This window comes from Arachis stenosperma, chromosome 4 (genome assembly GCF_014773155.1).
Source record: "Arachis stenosperma cultivar V10309 chromosome 4, arast.V10309.gnm1.PFL2, whole genome shotgun sequence".
NCBI lineage: Eukaryota > Viridiplantae > Streptophyta > Magnoliopsida > Fabales > Fabaceae > Arachis > Arachis stenosperma.
In genome coordinates, this window is record NC_080380.1 from 7,848,294 (window position 1) to 7,866,133 (window position 17,840).

General features: G+C 30.9%; 2 protein-coding genes across 5 annotated transcripts; both read left to right on the top strand.

Moving 5' to 3' along the window:
* The first annotated feature begins 4,048 nt into the window (after window positions 1-4,048).
* LOC130976869 (CASP-like protein 2B1) lies at window positions 4,049-6,796 on the top strand. The gene is made up of 3 exons (XM_057901816.1): window positions 4,049-4,648; window positions 4,756-4,888; window positions 6,262-6,796. Exons 1-3 carry the CDS (start codon window positions 4,425-4,427, stop codon window positions 6,508-6,510), a joined length of 606 nt encoding a protein of 201 aa, XP_057757799.1. The 5' UTR covers window positions 4,049-4,424; the 3' UTR covers window positions 6,511-6,796.
* A 1,025-nt stretch (window positions 6,797-7,821) lies between these two features.
* Window positions 7,822-17,714, top strand: LOC130974010 (protein NAR1). 4 transcript variants are annotated; one of them, XM_057898717.1, is made up of 13 exons: window positions 7,822-8,268; window positions 9,537-9,963; window positions 13,003-13,215; window positions 13,380-13,453; window positions 14,392-14,545; window positions 14,721-14,907; window positions 15,533-15,659; window positions 15,825-16,002; window positions 16,098-16,147; window positions 16,227-16,398; window positions 16,565-16,691; window positions 16,780-16,871; window positions 17,008-17,714. In XM_057898717.1, the coding sequence occupies exons 3-13, from the start codon at window positions 13,093-13,095 to the stop codon at window positions 17,158-17,160; spliced, it is 1,437 nt and encodes a 478-aa protein (XP_057754700.1). In that variant the 5' UTR covers window positions 7,822-8,268; window positions 9,537-9,963; window positions 13,003-13,092; the 3' UTR covers window positions 17,161-17,714. The 4 variants fall into 4 exon arrangements, with proteins under 4 accessions (XP_057754700.1, XP_057754699.1, XP_057754701.1 ...); XM_057898716.1 differs by having other exon boundaries at window positions 13,068-13,215; XM_057898718.1 differs by having other exon boundaries at window positions 9,623-9,963; window positions 13,068-13,215.
* The last annotated feature ends 126 nt before the right edge of the window (window positions 17,715-17,840 follow it).

Sequence of the window (17,840 nt, forward strand, 5' to 3'; positions counted from 1 at the left end):
GGGAGCTCTAGGTTTCGGTACTTACAAAGATATTCCGACTAAGGAGATTAGATGTAGGCATTTTAAGTCGAATAAGTATATATCGTTAGTGTATATTATTTGAACTCTTATCTCTTCTAGAGTTATTTAGTCCACCAAAACCTTCTAAACCTTTTTTTTTATTCGGTTGAACTAAATTACGTATCATCATTAAACTTCGAGACTCAACTCGCATAATTCCAATACATAAGAGATGCTGAGATAGAGACTGAAATAAATTTTAGTATTTTATTTGGTGTAAAATAAGAGACAAAAATTGAAATAAGAATAAAGCTCTAATTTAATTTACACAAAGGGTAAAATTGGAATTAATTAATTGAAATGAGAGTATTTTAGGTATAAAGTGTTATTAAAGTTTCTATATTTGTCTTTAAAAATTTCAGTTCTTTGTGTCTCCACTTTTTGGAGATATTGAAATTTTGGATACAGAGACAGAAATTTTAGTACTAATTTCTGAGCTAACAAACATGATACTGAGTCTTAGTCTTCCGTCTTAATACTTTAAAATAAACGCTACTTATATATACTTGGGAAAAAGAGGCTCCGCCTCCGGGGACGGAGCCGGGAACTTAATATAGAGATGAACAATAGAAAAGAAAAGATAAGAAAAAGTTTGTAAACGTTATTATTGCAATGATGCAGAGGAGAATGCAGCCTTTTATTGCCTTTTATTTTACCTACCAAATATTATCACTTAGTTGGTTTTTCTTTTTACCTGAGCAGATACAGGGTTCAAGGCTTCAACCATCAAACCTATCATAATTTTCATTTATTTATTTATTGGTGACTAATTTAGTAATTTTCATTTATTAATTTGAAGGGGTCCCAATGCTGCAATGTGGGCTTTCCTATTTTTACTTGGGTTGGGCGCAATGGGACACACGGAAAGTTTCAAACTTTGTGGTCTCTACTACCAAAAACATAAAGGCCCTTTGCCTATGATATACGGAAATATCCCATTTTATTTTCCAAAAAAATAAATAAATTAGAAAAAAAATACAATTAGTTCGTTAGTCACTGCAAGATAAAAAATAAATAAATAAATAAATAAAAAATAAAAAAGAAAAACGAAAAACTGATCTCAGCGCATGGATGACTAAAGACAGAGATGTCATCACTTATCATTTATTAGAAGCCCTTTAAATGGTATTCATACCTACACTATGAAGGAAAAACATCGCATGTTTTCCAACCATGTTTTTATTTACGTTCCAGTTCCATTAATAATTCAAAATTTTTTTAGTTAGAATATAGTATCAAGTTAAGGTATTTATACTTTTAAAAAATATAAATATTTCACTGTGGTTGATAAATAAAAAATCATATATTTATATTTGTAACTTCACTTAAAAAATATTTTTCTAAATTAACTCATATTTATTAAAATAAAAAAGTTTCATGTAACTCTACGTATTAATAAATATTTCTATTTATTCTTTATTATAAGACCTAATAACCCAAAGATTTGATGTGACTTAGGTGCACTAATAAATTGATTAGAAAATTTTCAAATAATCTAAAAATACTAGTGTTCTAGTCATTTTAATCATTAATATTAATTATATATATGTCTTATGATTGAAACTGACAGTTAAAACTGTTGAAACGCTAATATTGCAATAGATTATGAAGGAAAACGAATGGAGAGAAAGAGACATTTTGATTTGAATGTGTACCTAACATAGCAGGTAGAAGCAAACCTTCCTATCTCTTTGGACCCAACATGAACACGCGTAGAAATGTATTGTGAACCTGTTTGGTATGTTACGTTGAACAAAGTAGTTGGCATATAGTGGGAGTGGGACATAATCATTTTGGATTATCTTTCATTGGACATTGCTAATGCAATCCATTATATCCATCCATTTTTCTATTTGAGACTATAGTCACATTCTCACAGACCCTTTTGGTTTGATGCGATTTGTGGACAATTATAAACCCCTACTACTTCATGCATATGCCCCCACAAAGTAGATTCCAACAACCATGTTTCTCCATTGGCCCAACCAAAACAAACTCATCTCTATTATGAATATTCATCTTAGATCAAGCTAGAAAGGTGATAAAATGAAAAATTAAAGTTTAATCATCCTTTAATTAAAATTACCAATTTGACTAATTTCTAATCCCTCATTTTTCTTTCCTACCAAAATTTTCAACTGGGAGATGCTTCCATAAAGACGTGTAAAAACGTCTTTTTGTAAAGACGCTTACGTGTCGCATTATTATTAGATATATTAATAAACCGGTTATTTTTAAATTTTTTAACAAATTAGAATAAAACCGATTTTTTTATAACAATAACAATAAATTTAATTTCTTTTTGGGATCTAATTGTATTTTTAAATTTTTAGGGATTCAAATGTCAACAAAACAAAAAGTCAGAGATATATTTATTTTTTTATCAAAACATTTAAAGATATTCGATTTAGATTGTGTAATTCGATCGGATCAAACCGGGTCTAATAATTATAATGCAGACAATTGAGTTTATTATTATTGCTATAATAAACCGATTTTGTTTTAGTTTATTAAAAAATAAATTATTAACCGATTTAATAAAAATGTCTAATAATAAAATGACACATATAAACATCTTAAAATAAAAAAAGACATTTTTAATGTTTTTATTAAGTGGTCTCCTTTTCAACTCCTATTGATTTTTTTATAAATTATTTATTAAACTAAGTTAACCAAAATATAAAGATGTCATTTCGAATATGACTCTAAAACTTTAGTCTCTAATTATATATTGCATCAACAAAAAATAAATAAACGTACTCTCACTATATATATATGATTAAACTTAACAATATTGAGTGAAACATGAAATTTAAAATTTAAAGCGTAGAGTTTAGGTTTTAGAATTTAGAATTTAAATTTAAAATATAAAAGTTAAAATTTAAGATTTAAATTTTAAGATTATTGTTTAAGGTTTCAAAATTTGGAGCATAATTGAGAATTTGAACATCAAAATCAACTTAAATTTGTTTTATTTTATTTTAAGATTTTTGTTTATTTATCATAATGGTGCCTGATCCAACATTATATATAATATAATACATATACTGTAATAGTATTGCTTAATGGAGGCCCAAAAATCCTATATATTTGTATCCAACCATGCTACCTATACAGAAACAATCAGTTATGTGTATTACTTGACCAAAAAAAAAAAAAATCAGTATGTGTATTAAAATATAAAATATATATTAAAAATATGATAAGCAATACATATATTTATATACAAATAATATTATGTAATTAAGTTTTTTCAATTTATATCAATCAATTTTTTTAAAGTTATTTTGTTTATTTTAATTTTAAATTTTTAATCATAAATTTTTAACCCTAAATTTTAAATTATAAATATAAATACCAAAGTTGACTAATATTAGTTAACTAAAAAATATATCATTTTTTTATATAAATACATGATGATTTATCTAGTAGATAATATTTTTTATGTATAAAAAATATTTTTTATTTGCAAAACTAATAATTTTGATGACCTAGAAATAATACAAGAGTTCAACTGACACATTCACTAAGACACATATTAAAGATATTATTAGTAAAGTTTTTAATAAATGTACATTAAAAATGAAATTTTTTATTTTTTAAAAAATTTAATTTATATGTATCCGAAAATATAAGTTAATATTATTATTAATGAAAGATTTTAACTTTTTATTTTAATAAATACACAATAATTACATTAAAAACTTAACTTTGAATATTTTTCTATAATAATTTTTTTATTAATAATTTTAATTTATAGTCTTAAGATACATGTTAGCTATTTTTTTTTATACCAATTTTGTTATTCTTAGCTAAGCCCATAATGCAAATTGTTTTGGATAACCCATCTCTATTTCCCAAGCTCCAAAAGAAATGGTAAAAAGCTAAAAACAAGGCAAGTTGTATTGTTTTGCCTTGTACTAATTGGTATGGTCTATAAATTGTTACCACTTACCACACCACACTGTCCCTTCAATGATCAGAGATATTTTTTTCTTGGGACATGAAAAATGTTACTTCTTTCTAGACACCATAAACATAAAGGAGCACTAAAAACCACATTTTCTTCCTTCTTTCTTTCTTTTCATTTACCATTCCCTTAAATGCAAAACCAGACCCTATTTAATGACCCCTTATGTGTGTGAATATGAAGTGCCTTTGTCATTTGTACCAGTTCACTATTCTCAGTCCTCACACCCTCAAACTTTGACCACTTGGCACAATCTAAGCTCCACACACCATTAGTACTATCTTACAAAAACTTAAATGTATAATTGAAACCTGTGTCTATTTAAGTGGTGAAGAATTTAGTGGTTGGTGTTCATCTCCATTGTTTTCTTTTGCATTGTTAGTGTCTAGAGAAAATGAGTTATTTGGGTGTAGGTGTTAGTCCTGGAACAGTTCCAGTGTACCATAGCACAAACCTGAAATTGTTGGATAAGAGGATCAAGATAGCTGAGTTGGTGTTAAGGTTTATGATTCTTGGTCTTGGAGTTGTTGCAGTTGTTCTTATTGGAACTGATTCACAAGTGAAGGTGTTTTTCTCTTTTGAGAAGGAAGCTAAATTCACTGATGTTAAGGCTTTGGTGTAAGTATCTATTAATCTATGTTCTTATGTTAATTTCTAGCAATAAAAGTGTTGCATGTTTTGTTGTCCTAATTCATTAGTTTTTGATGGATTAAAAAACTTTGCAGATTTTTGGTAGTTGCTAATGGTTTGGCTGCTGGATACTCTTTGATTCAAGGACTGCGTTGTGTTGTGAGTTTGGTTAGGGGAAGTGTTCTCTTCAACAAGCCCTTAGCTTGGGCCATTTTTTCTGCTGATCAGGTACCCTTTTATATTTGAAAGATCACATCCTATTTTGTTTTTTTGTTGTCTTAAAACACAAGATTATCAAGATTCTTGCATCAACATCTTGCTTTTTCCTCAAGCATTTTGTTGCCATGTTGATTAATATCACTTATTTTTTTATAAATTCATGCAAAGGCATAATAAAAAAGTAATTTGTCATTATGTCCATAGTGATATAACATGAGTGACAATATATTTTTTTTTGTTTTATAATTTTAAGTTTTCTAGGTTCCACAAGTTTAGGTAAACTTTCAAGTTTGATAGGCTTAATTTAAAAAGGAAGTTTTATTTGTTTGCTCTGCACATCAACTTGGTGTATGAATTATGAAATGAGGTGGTGAACCCATGTGAAATTAATTAGGCAAAACTGTCATAGGACATAGTGTGAATTATTTGATTGACTTTTCTTATTGACTTCCAATACAAGAAATATGATCTGATTTAATATGCTATGGAGACTCAAAGAGAGTAGGGTCAGTTTGGAAAATATCATAGACAAGAGACTCTGTTTCTCTTAACCTTTCAATTTTTCAGTTTTCACACTTAATGTTTTAGAAGAAGTTTGATTTAATCTTTACAAATAAAAAAATTATTAATTTGAAAGGAGTTAGGATAACATATCAGAAAAATACATAGTGAAATGTAAGAGGTAATGATGACCCACAAAATTGAGGTGTTTGAATATCAATCATGAAATATTAATGTATGGCCCATTGAGGGACCACTTTGGTTTTAGGTACCATATATCATAACATAAGATATACTTAACCTCAAGGTTTGGTATGTCACAAATGCCTTCTGATTGTTTAGATTTTTAATATGTGGTTGGGAATTTCCAAAGCAATTACATTTCATGGGTATGGTAGATGTGCCCTGCCCCACAACTTGTATAGACTTTTATTGTACAAATATTTTTCTCTCTTCTAAATACATCATTCCCAATTCCCAAAGAATAGGTCCCCATACAGTGTTACCAATTATAAGAAATTTACCATCTCAATTATTTTTACACACATTTAATAGATAAAAAAGTGAATGAATAAATATGTTTACACTTTGATAAAATTGTGAAAGAATAGGGAAAGCAAAGAAAAGAACTTTTATTGATTGTTGATTGATTGAATTGTATTGTAATGTTATTGTAAACTATGAGGGTAAAACTAAATATATATAGAGCATTGTCTTATAAAAGATAAAAACAAATAAAGATAAGATAAGAACAACTAAAGATAAGATAATAAAGACTAAAATTGTAATTGAATTTATGTATTCTGGGTGAAAGAGTAGTTTAATACACTTTACACACATTGATATTACTAGAAATTAATATATTTTGGGTATGTATGCAGATAATGGCATATGTAACAGTTTCAGCAGTGGCGGGTGCAGGGCAATCAGCAGTGTTTGCAAAGGAGGGGCAGCAAGAACTGCAATGGATGAAAGTATGCAACATGTATGAGAAATTCTGTAACCAAGTTGGAGAAGGAGTGGCTAGTGCTGTTGTAGCTTGCATCAGCATGGTGCTCCTCTCTTGCATTTCTTCTTTCACTCTCTTCCGTTTGTATGGTCCTAACAAAACCAAATCTGCTGCTTGGTAATAATAATGCATCACTTTGCAACTAAGAAGTAACCTAGCTAGCTACCTCTCTTTTGGACCATTACAACAGTTATTTATGTAATTTAGGAAAGAAAATTGTTTTTCTTTTTCTTTTGTGTACACCTCTTTGTATATTTTTCATTTTTTGGTATAATATCAAAAGATTAAAAATGTACAAAAGAGATGTACACAATCGTAGTGCATGTAACATTCTTCTTTTTGTGTATATGTATGGATCTAGTTGTGGTGAATGATGTTGTTATTTGATAATATGAAAGGATATTTTACTGGTCAAGGGCTTAATTATTTATGCCATTTAAGTTGAAGGTTGTTCACTTCTTTGTTATGTGCGTGGAAGGTTAATAATCAAGAGACATGATTCTGAATTAGAATATATGTGATAGATGCTAGTTTAAGTAATTTTGATATTTCGTTCTAAAATATCAATGGAGCATATATGTCTATGATCAATACATAGCTACTCATGCCAATCTTCACTTTTTAACACTAAAAGTTCTTATTTGCTTTCTACTTTCTTTTCTTTCACTTTTATTGTTTTGCCAGATTATTAATAAATTAAAGGATTTTAGAGAAAAAAAAAATCTTAATCAAAGGAAAGAAGAAAGTAAGAAAGCCAAATTTTGTGGTGAATGTTATTAATGTGCACAATTTGTAAATGATATGGCATATAATTTGTGGGTATCTAAATCCGGATGAGCTAGCGAATGATGCTTAGCACACAAAATCTTGTTTAAAATTTTCTGTCTCATTTCAAATTTTCAAGAAAGTTTTAAGCAAGAAATTTATTAAATAACTAAATAGCAAGTGTAAACAGTGTAAAAATTAGTCTTACCTTAAAAAAATGGTAAGAAAAAGTAAAAAATATAGTTTTCAAATTCAGTTCGATTTGGTCGGTTTGACAAAAAACCTGCTCACCCGGTTACTTGGTCAGGCCAAAGCCACTCATTGGACCGCTTATGTTTCAGACCCGGACCGGATCATGTTTAATTTTCTTTTGGGGGGATAAAAATGGAAACGACGTCGTTTCGAAGCCAACCTCCCACCCCAAATGTCCTAATTCCAATGTTCTGAAAATCGGACTGGACTGACTGGTCGAACCGGTTCAATCGGGAACCAATAAAAAAAATGGTCCGGTTCAGTATATAAAACCGCAAAATTAAAAACCACTGAACCGGCCGGTTACCGACAGGTCGGACCGGACCGGAACCCGGACGGTTTACTGAAAACGACGTCGATTCCATCCTTGAAAGGGAAAAATCCACGCGTTATCCTTATCCCCAATTCCCCCCTTCTTCAACTCCTTCCTTCAGGCAAAGAGCAAATTGCCCTAGCCTCCCCCAATGAAAGCAAACACTAGCCTCCACCAATAGTTGTCCCCGTCTGTCGGAGTGAGAGACTGCTGCCGCCGTCTGTCGCACTCAAGAACTTCCGTCTTCGTTCTCTCGGGCCTCTCGCCGGATCCTCCACGTCGGGTGCTCGCATCTCGCCGTTCTCCTCTGTGCTCGGCTGCTCGCGCCTCCCTTCGCCAGTGAGTGCTCGAGCTGTGCGTGTAGGTTGCTGCTCGTTGTCCGTGGTTGTCTCTGCTCGATTCTGCCTCCCAGTCTCACTCGAGTCTCGTCTCAGTCACTGGCATCTCGTGGTTCGTCTGTCTCGTCGCCGGCGGCAGAAGCAGCTCGTGGGGGTGTCTCTTGCTTCGTCGCCTTCCGTGGGGTGGTCGCCGACTCGCCGTCGACCGTTGGTGAGTCCCTGCACCATCGCTTCCCTCTCTTTTTCAGATTTTTCTTCTCCCTGTATTTTTGCATGTTGCTGAATTGCTAATCAAATTTGCCTTGTTGCTAATCTAAATGTTGCTGTAAATTGGGACTTTACTTGGATTTGTTAAATTTGTTGCTGTAACTTGAATTTGTTGCTTCTCAGTCACAGAATCAGAACAGAATACTCAGTCAGTGCTTGGTTGATTGGGTTGAAAACGGTTGAATCTTTTCACTGTTTCTTCAGTACTTTTTGTTGTTGTTAATCATTGTGATGAGCTTTATTAAAATTGGGTTGAAAACTGTTGAATCTTTTTTCATTTTTCATTGTTCTTAACTTCTGTTCTTATTAAAAAATTTGTAATTGGTGATCTTTTGATTTATTATATGCTTCATGTTTTTAATTTCACTCTACTTCTAGGCTTTGAAATCAGTTTATGATAACTGTGATGCAATTATTTTGTTGGATAACTGATGTAATTATTGAGTTCAAGAGATTGAGTTTTTGATTTGCAAGGTGATTTTTGGTTGATTTCTTATTTAATTTGGTAATGGTGTTTATGATTGGGGTTATCTGGTTTTCATTCTTTTTGAATTCGGTAACAGTGTGATTACTTGTTGCTGTTTGTAATGTTTGTTGCTGAATGATGATTGTTCTTTCTTGCCTCTGTTTAGTAATGTTTATTGAAATTTTGTACTTTTTCAATGCATATTTGTATGTGTTATTAGTCAAAGTCATGTCAAGGCCATGCAAATTTATTCAATGTAGTTAAGCATTGCTTGCCTAGTCCAGTATGTATGCTCTCTGGTTCCCTAGAGTAAACATTTTGCGAATTCATGAATATTACAATGTTTCTTAGAGACAAATTCACAGGGGGAGCATTGTATAATCTCATGTTAACAACAGAGACAAAAACTCACCTCACTACACTATATAATCATGCATCTAAGCTCATATCTATTTCCAGTTAGTTTGTAGTTTTGTACTATACATGATTTGTACATATCATTGTAAAAGAAAAAATAACACTGGTTACAATTGTTTGTTGAAAATGTGCAAACTTAAGTCATGAAAGTTGTTCGTATGATGTGAGATCTCAATGAATAAGTACCTTTGCATTGTATTCAATGATTATGTTGTCTGAATGACAGTATTGTATGAGACAAAAAATGGGACGTTATATTTTAGGATGTTTATTTATAATTTATTTATTATTTTATTTTAAAACGGTTTTTCCGGTTGAACCACGGTTAGACCGGTTGGACCAATAAATCAGTGAACCAGTAGCTAGAGCGGTTCGATGACCGGTCCGGTTCTCAGAACCTTGCCTAATTCTGCAGTGCCGTGATCACTCACGACCAAGCCTCAACGTCTCTCTTCTCTAGGGTCTCTTTCGCGCCACTCTCTCCCTCAAGCTTTCTCACCTCTCTCACGCCACTCTTGTCTCTGGTGTCTCACTTCTCTGGCAGTCACCGTTTCAGACTCAAGCTCGTCGCGCTGTGTCCTCACCGTCTCAAGCTCAGTCGCCGCCGTTCTGCGCTCGCTTCGACGGCGGCAGAACCAGACGGAACTAGTATCTGGTCCCTCGGGTGGTGGTCGTTGTCGTCTTCTTGCTTCTGCCGCCAGTTCAGTTGGTCAGCTTCCTTCCTTCGCCGTCAGTTGGTCCGTGGCAGGTGCTGAGGTGAGCTTCCTTCGGCCCTGTTATTTCTTTTTCAATTTTAATTGCTGTATATCATCACTACACCTTGAATTTGTTGCTGAAAGTTGAATTTGTTGCTGGAATAATGATTTAGTTAATTTTTTTTGTTGCTGTAAATCATATTTGTAGGTAAAGATTTTGTTGCTGAAAATTATCATAGTTGATTTGTTGTTGAAAATTATCAATGAGCTGAATTTGTTGCTGAATATATTGCTCAGCAAATTTTTTCGTTGCTGGAAAACATGTTGAATTGATGAAGCATTTTATTGTGACAGATGAGTATGATAGAATACCTATCTTTATTGCTTTTAAATTGTTGCTCTAAGTTGAATTTGTTGCTGAATATCACTTAACTAAATCTTTTATTGTTGTAATTCTTTTATTTCTTTTGTCCCTGCATTCCCCTCTTCTATCTTTTTCAATTTTTCCTTTTCCTTTGTCCCTGTCAATTTGTTGTTGTAAATCATTACTGAACCATCTTTTGTTGCTGTATTGAGTCAAATTTATTGTTGTATTGAGTTGAATTATTGCTGTATTGAGCTAAATTTATTGTTGCTGTTGAGTTTAATTTGTTGCTGTAAATCATCTTTTGAATTATATTTATTTTTTGTTGCTGAAAATCATCGGTGAGTTGAATTTGTTGTTGAAAATGGTCACCAAGATGAATTTATTACTGTAAGAATAGATAGTTTCTGTGTAGAGACTCATTGTCTTAGTCTTAGCCTTTAATTGTAATAAGAAGAGTTGATTTAATATTGAATATTGACAATTACATAGGCAATATTGGACTATTTGTATAATGGATATTTGATGGATTGATTTATAAATTAGTTGCATTTATGTTTTTGATTAGTTTGTTAATCATTAATTTACTGAGTGTGTTATGTTTTGCTTTTTTTTTTTAATTTAAATTGAGAAAGTATTTTATATTAGTGACTAGTTTATTATATATGTTTATATAGTTAGTTACGTGAGTTGATACTTGATTATTATTAGTATATGTTTGTAAAGATATGTATTTTAACTTTTGATTTTATTTTTTTTATAATTTTATATTTTTATTTAATTATGACTGAGTCAACCGGAAAAATCAGTGACTCACCGGTTGAATCAGTGATTTAGTGATCTAGTCATATGACCGGGTCAATTATCAGTTCGATTTTGATAACCAATGGTAAAAAATTTATAAAATAAGAGACCCATTAATTTGACATTTTAAAGTTTTGAATTGGATGTGGTATCTACTTATCTTATGTTCTCTTATTTGATTTTTTTTCAAAATCTTTTCGGTGGTCGAGATAATTTCATTTGTACAATTTCTATTTTATATTTTTTATTGTATAAAAGAATTATTTATTTCTCTTATTTTTTATCAATTATTTTAACACTAAAAATAAAAATAAAAGCCGTTAAAGAATTATACAAATATATAATATTATTCTTATTTGGGATTAGGATTCTATTTCATGAATTAAGTTAGAGAAGTTTTTTAGAAAAATAACTTAATTCAAAAGTAAAATTTGATCTTAAATAATTACATAATGTTTTTTTTCTTTTTTCTCTTTTCACCAAGAATAATTAAATGTAAAATCACAATTAGGAGTTTTAATTCGTCCTCGTAATACTGAAAAAAAATTTTGTTTATATATAAAATTTTTTTCAAAAAATAAAAAAGATAATTAAAAAATAAATTAGAACTCCTAATTAATAATTATTGTTGTCTATTACATATTATTTTGGATCTTACTAATACATGTCTTAAAGATATATTTTAATAATATAATAAAATATTTTATTAAAAATTATTAATTTTTTTATTTTTTATATATTAAATACATAAAAAATTTAAATTTTTTTCGAGCTTATTTATATTCAAAACTCCTAATCATTTTTCTTAAACATATTATTGTTGCTCAATACACAATTAAACAATAAACAAACAGAAAAATAGTTATATTCGTTTTTAAAAAATCATTTATTTTTTAAAATGGTCTTCGAAATATTTTTTAATAAAATATATGTCTTTCTAAAATTTTATATTAGTCATTCTGTTATTTATGTTGCTAACAATGTCAAAATTCACTTATATAACACGCTAGATAAAACCAAACTACAATACATACTTGATGATTAGCTATTAAGTACTAGCATAATAAATTTATGCAATTAAATTAAGTTAATTTTAAATTAAAGAAATTTTTAATTTGTGATTGATTTTATAATTTTATAAATTTATTATATTAGCTGTTAATTAAAAATGTTATATATATATATATATATATATATATATATACTGAGGTGTTATTTAATATAGAATAATATTATATATTTAAGTCTTTTTATTAATTAAATTTAACTAAATTGATCTAATAATAAATCAGTATAATTAGTGTTATTTTAAGTTTTATTATTTAAATAAATTAGATTTAGTTCATAAAAAAATTTAGATATATAATATTACTCTTTAATATGTCATATCATGTTATCAACAAACATTTAACTAAAGTAATGAAAAGATTTAAAATCTTTAGAAATCATTTAATATGAGAAAAAAAATTCTATTTTTTTAAAAAAAATTATTTCTAATATATTAAATTATTAATAGAATAGAATTTAAGTTTATAGAGTGTGTAAATAGATTTGGAAATTAGACTCTTTTTATTCTAATATATAAATAAAAAAATAGGAATTAAAATTTTTAGAATAATTCAAATCATTCATTTTTAATGATTTTAAAATAAAAAAAATTTAGTTGTTGAATAAATTTTAATTCCTAACTTTCTAAATTCTTAAAGAATAAATTTAATTAAAAAAATTTGGTGATCAATTTACAAAACGAGTGAACTTTTCGAGAAGGGATTTGACATTTTATTCGACGAAACAAATGAATACTGAATCGATCATCTTCACTTCTCTCCCTCTTCTTCATTTGACCGACCTAACTTAGATCCCTCTCCAACTTTCTGGGCGCGTCCCAATATTTGTTTCCCTCCCAAAACCCTAACTTTTCATCATTTACAGACACCCTCTACCTCCTTATCATCAATCAACTTACCGCGTACCGCCACCTGACCTCTCTTTTTCAGCTTCCCCAACTACAAATTGTTGATCATGTCGGAAAAATTCTCGGCGGTGCTTCGGATTGGGGACCTCAACGATTTCATAGCGCCGTCTCAGGCATGCATAGTATCGCTCAAGGGCTTGAAAGCAAACGCCAACAAGCCCGATTCCGAGGTAACTTCCGCAACTCACTTTTCAATCCTTTTCTTGTTATAGAAAGAAAATAAGTGTTCTTTTGTTTAAAAAAAAGCTCTTTTTCATATTCAGCTGAAACTTTCATTGTTTTTTTCTTTTGGGTCTTTATTCATATATAATTTTCGTTATTGGTGTGACTGTAGGTTTCAGTTGGCAGAAACAAGCAAGTTCAGTCAGAGCCTGTTAAGATTTCTCTAAAGGATTGTTTGGCATGCAGGTTTGTCCTCTCTTAACATTCAGCGAGTGTGAAGTGATTTTTTTTTAGGATTATTATTACTTTTTTTCCCATGACCTTGGACATCTAGCGAACTTTCACTAGGAAAACAATGAAAAGTACAGTAGTTGATGATTGAATTTAGACCTTTCATGACATTTTTGTTCTGTCAGTAATATTATGATTGTGATAGGGCTGTATTGGGATTTCGGACTACGGGATTATGGAATTATCAGTTCACTTTGCATCAAGATGAAAACATTCTATGAATTATGAGAGAACTGATATACAAAGACATAGTAGTTTGTTGTTGGAGATATAACCGTACAGTTCATGCTTAGGAGTCTTAATCTTATAATATAGCTTGAGAGTTGGTATTTGGATTTATGTTAAAGCATTTATTCGTTTTGGCTCTTAGAACAGAATGCAATAAAGGGTGTATTGGATGAAACTATTTTAGAAATTACTTCTAAGACACTAATCCAAGTTGTTCTTTATATCAAAAGCAACTCTTTCCAAATTCTCTAATAAGTCGAAAATTGCAAGTCTGAGAATCAGAACATTCTTAAAAATCCAATGATCAGAATTCCACAATGCCTAAGCAATTTATTTATTATCCAAACAAAACCCTTAGCACCATAAAGAAGTCTTCGATCTTCCATAAAGAATTCATTAAAGCTGAAATTTATATAGAAGGATTAGATATTAGCATTCTAAAATAGACTTATGGGGAAATATCCTGAAGGTTCTGAAGGCCAAACATGAGAATCTGGGTTACACCAAGGGAAAGTTTTATGACTGACCATCCAAGATACCTAATGTCAATAGGTCATACGTGTGGTTATTTTTTAGCATTAAAAAAAATAACATATTCCCCTATGTTTATGGGATGGTTAATAAGGCCAATATGGCTTACATAATGAGTTTTTCTGACAATACAGTGGCTGTGTTACATCTGCGGAGACAGTTATGCTGGAGAAACAAAGTTTGGATGAGTTCTTGTCTAATATTAATAAAGGAAAAGCAGTGATTATGTCGGTTTCTCCCCAGTCAAGGGCCTCTCTTGCAGCTCATTTTGGCATTTCTCCCCTTCAGGTGATGCTTTAGATATTTGCTTTTAGTCTATGAATTGAAGTCTATGAATTATGTGGCTATGCTATTATTTAGACAACCATTTTGAATTCTAGCTTGTTTGGTTTATCTTTGTACCAGACTGCTTTTCTCTTATTCTTTTACTCATGGTTTAAATGTGAAATATTTGCTATTACAGGTTTTCAAGAAGCTGACAAGATTTTTCAAATCATTGGGAGTGAAGGCAGTTTTTGATACAAGTTGCAGTAGAGATTTAACCCTTATTGAATCTTGTATGGAGTTCATGTCAAGGTACAAACAGAGTCAACTGTCTGATGATGAGAAGAATAAGTCGAGCCTACCTATGATTGCTTCTGCATGCCCAGGTATATAAATTTAACTCTCTATTAGTTTTGGTAACAGCTACATTTAAGGCCTGGTTGTTTAATCTAATTAAACGAGACCAATACAAACTTCTAAGAATTATATAAATATTTGTGAAAAGACTAAAAGTTTGAGAGCAGTTCCTATAAGCTAAACAAAGTACCTTATGTAATAGACTCTTACTGAAAACTATATGATAAAAAACATTCCTTTTTCTTATCTCGACCAAATGCAAAACTGTCTCAAGCACGTAGACCTGGATGCTGGACAAAACGATATTGTGATTTGTGAAAGTACTTGGCTTATATTTAATATTACCTGGAGAAGAATTGAAGAAATATTGGATTTGCAATTGTTTTTGGTACTGAATTTGGAAATAGGAACTTTAACTGGGATCTTAAGTTATTAATTCTGTAAATTTTCTGTGTCTTGATCACAAAAGAAAAAATGAAAAATGGCTTCTTTCTTTAGTTACTAGTGGCTTTATGGTATTGCATTTGGAGTTTGAGATAAGGAAGGGGGAACTGAAAATTTTACTTTCAAAGTATTTAGAATAGGTTTTAGTGAGGATTCAAGTAGGAGGGAGAAATGCTAACTGATTGCTGTGATGTGAACATATGTTTTCAGGTTGGATATGCTATGCAGAGAAGCAACTTGGGTCGTTTGTTTTACCAAATATTTCAAAAGTAAAGAGTCCACAACAAACAATTGGAGCCATCATAAAACACTATTTATGCCAAGATATGGGGCTTAGGTAGGGTGTTCACTCAACATAATAAAGTTTCTACTGATGAAAACTGAAAATGTCCTCTGTTATTTTTATGATAATATATGATGTCTTAATTTTTTTCTCATGCTGAAAAAGAAGCCAACTTTTCCAGTTATCTATGTAGTGAAATGCTTGGAAATTTTTTAACAGGCCTGAAGAAATTTACCACGTCACTGTTATGCCTTGTTATGATAAAAAGCTTGAGGCTGCTAGGGATGACTTTGTTTTCCAACCGGAGTCCCATGATGAAGGGAGTGGGAATGAGGATAACACAATGACAGAGGTTGATTCGGTACTCACAACAGGAGAAGTTTTGGAATTGATTCAGGTTAGTATTCTCCATGCATCTCATCAGTTTTGTGAATTCATTCACTTCTATCTAATGATTTGTGAATAATTTTCTGCTCTGTTTCTATTTTGCAGTTAAAAGAAGTTGATTTTCAAAGCTTAGAAGAATCTCCTTTGGATAGACCGTAAGAAACTAAAAACTGCCTCTATCTTTTAGTTTCTTGTGTTTGTGAAATAGTTTAGATGTGATGCACTTTCTTGCAGGTTGACAAATATTAATGAAGAAGGTTACCTTTATGGGGTCCGTGGAAGCTCTGGAGGTTATGCAGAAACAATTTTCCGATATGCCGCTAGAACTTTTTTTGGAAGACAGATTGATGGCCCTCTGAACTTTAGAAATATACGGAATTCAGATTTTCAGGAAGTTACACTTGAGGCAAGTTCTTGTGAAAATATTTATATGGCTTATTTTGTTTATGCTTGAGTATATGAAGGTTGTCAAAGTATTTAAGATATTGCATATTCATGCATAATAACAATTTATGGAATATATATCATTATCTTCATATAGTGATATAAATTGTTTTCTAATGTCTATGCAGGTGGAGGGGAAAACAGTGTTGAGATTTGCTCTCTGTTATGGTTTCCGGAACCTGCAAAATGTTGTCAGAAAAGTTAAAACTGGTAAATGTGACTATCATTTCCTGGAGATCATGGCATGCCCTTCAGGTATTGCATTTTCCCTTTCCATCTCAAATGTTTTTTGATGGAGCCTTTTATTTATATGTTGATTTAACATGCTACTGATTTTAAGCAGGTTGCTTGAATGGCGGAGGTCAAATTAAACCAAAGAAAGGGCAATCTCCCAAAGAATTGAGCCAGTTGTTGGAAACTATTTACATGGAAAATGTAAGAACTGTTGCAAACTTGCTGTTAGTTTTCATGAATGATATAATTGTGGGGCATTGAAATTTAAGTTTTTTCTGCATTTTTCTCCTTACAACATTTCTGAATCAGTGAATGACTCAATTTCTGTATATGCTAGGTTTGTGTAGCAGAACCATTCGATAACCCCATCGTAAGAGGCTTATATGACAAGTGGCTCGAGCAGCCTGGCTCCAATAAAGCCAAGAGACACCTTTACACGCAGTACCATCCCGTCGAGAAAAGTATTACCTCTCAATTGCATAATTGGTGAGAAAATTTCAGAAGTGAAGTTTTGAACAGAAATGGGGTTGAAAGGAACAGGACCTTTTTCCCAGTATTTTTTCTTCAATTAATCTTGTGGTATCAGAAGGTTCAATGGGTCATCATCATCCAATTTTGGTAGTGGGCAGTTTTTTTTTTTCTTATGTATATATGGTTTACACCCTCCATATTTATACCAACCCCAGTCACCACCAGTGAGTTTTGTATTGTATACCCTTCATCTCAAGTCTTAACCCAATTTGATTGCAAATGGAAAAATCACTGAGATATTTGTTTAGTTTTTTTCCCCTGGAGCCACTATTATTTGTGGGATCCAGGTTTGTCAATAATTTCAATGTGTAGATAACTAAACACACTGTTTTGTGTGTTGTTCCAACACATCTGCCGGTTCATTCCATGTATTAACTTCTAATGACAGTTGAGTTTAGTAAGGAAGCAAGTAAATCTTGACTATAGAGTCGAATAAGAGGCTATGGGGTTATGTGTTACTCTTTGCTGTAAGCTTCTTTAATTGATATGTACAAAGTTTTATTAAAATTTAAACTGTTTCTAAATAAAGACAATCTTTTTTTCATTCTTTAATACTCACTAATTTGATGAAATTCCTTTACTATGATGCTAAAGTTATTTGCAACTATACGTGTATATAAAAAAAATAGATATACGTTA

Excerpts from the sequence above, each read along its gene's own strand:
- LOC130974010 (XM_057898717.1), top strand. The coding sequence starts at position 13,093 with ATGTCGGAAAAATTCTCGGCGGTGCTTCGGATTGGGGACCTCAACGAT. Across the intron at positions 14,908-15,532 it reads GATTGCTTCTGCATGCCCAG|GTTGGATATGCTATGCAGAG; the intron begins GTATATAAATTT and ends ATATGTTTTCAG. Across the intron at positions 16,399-16,564 it reads TTCAGGAAGTTACACTTGAG|GTGGAGGGGAAAACAGTGTT; the intron begins GCAAGTTCTTGT and ends ATGTCTATGCAG.
- LOC130976869 (XM_057901816.1), top strand. The coding sequence starts at position 4,425 with ATGAGTTATTTGGGTGTAGGTGTTAGTCCTGGAACAGTTCCAGTGTAC. Across the intron at positions 4,649-4,755 it reads ACTGATGTTAAGGCTTTGGT|ATTTTTGGTAGTTGCTAATG; the intron begins GTAAGTATCTAT and ends AAAACTTTGCAG. Across the intron at positions 4,889-6,261 it reads CCATTTTTTCTGCTGATCAG|ATAATGGCATATGTAACAGT; the intron begins GTACCCTTTTAT and ends GTATGTATGCAG.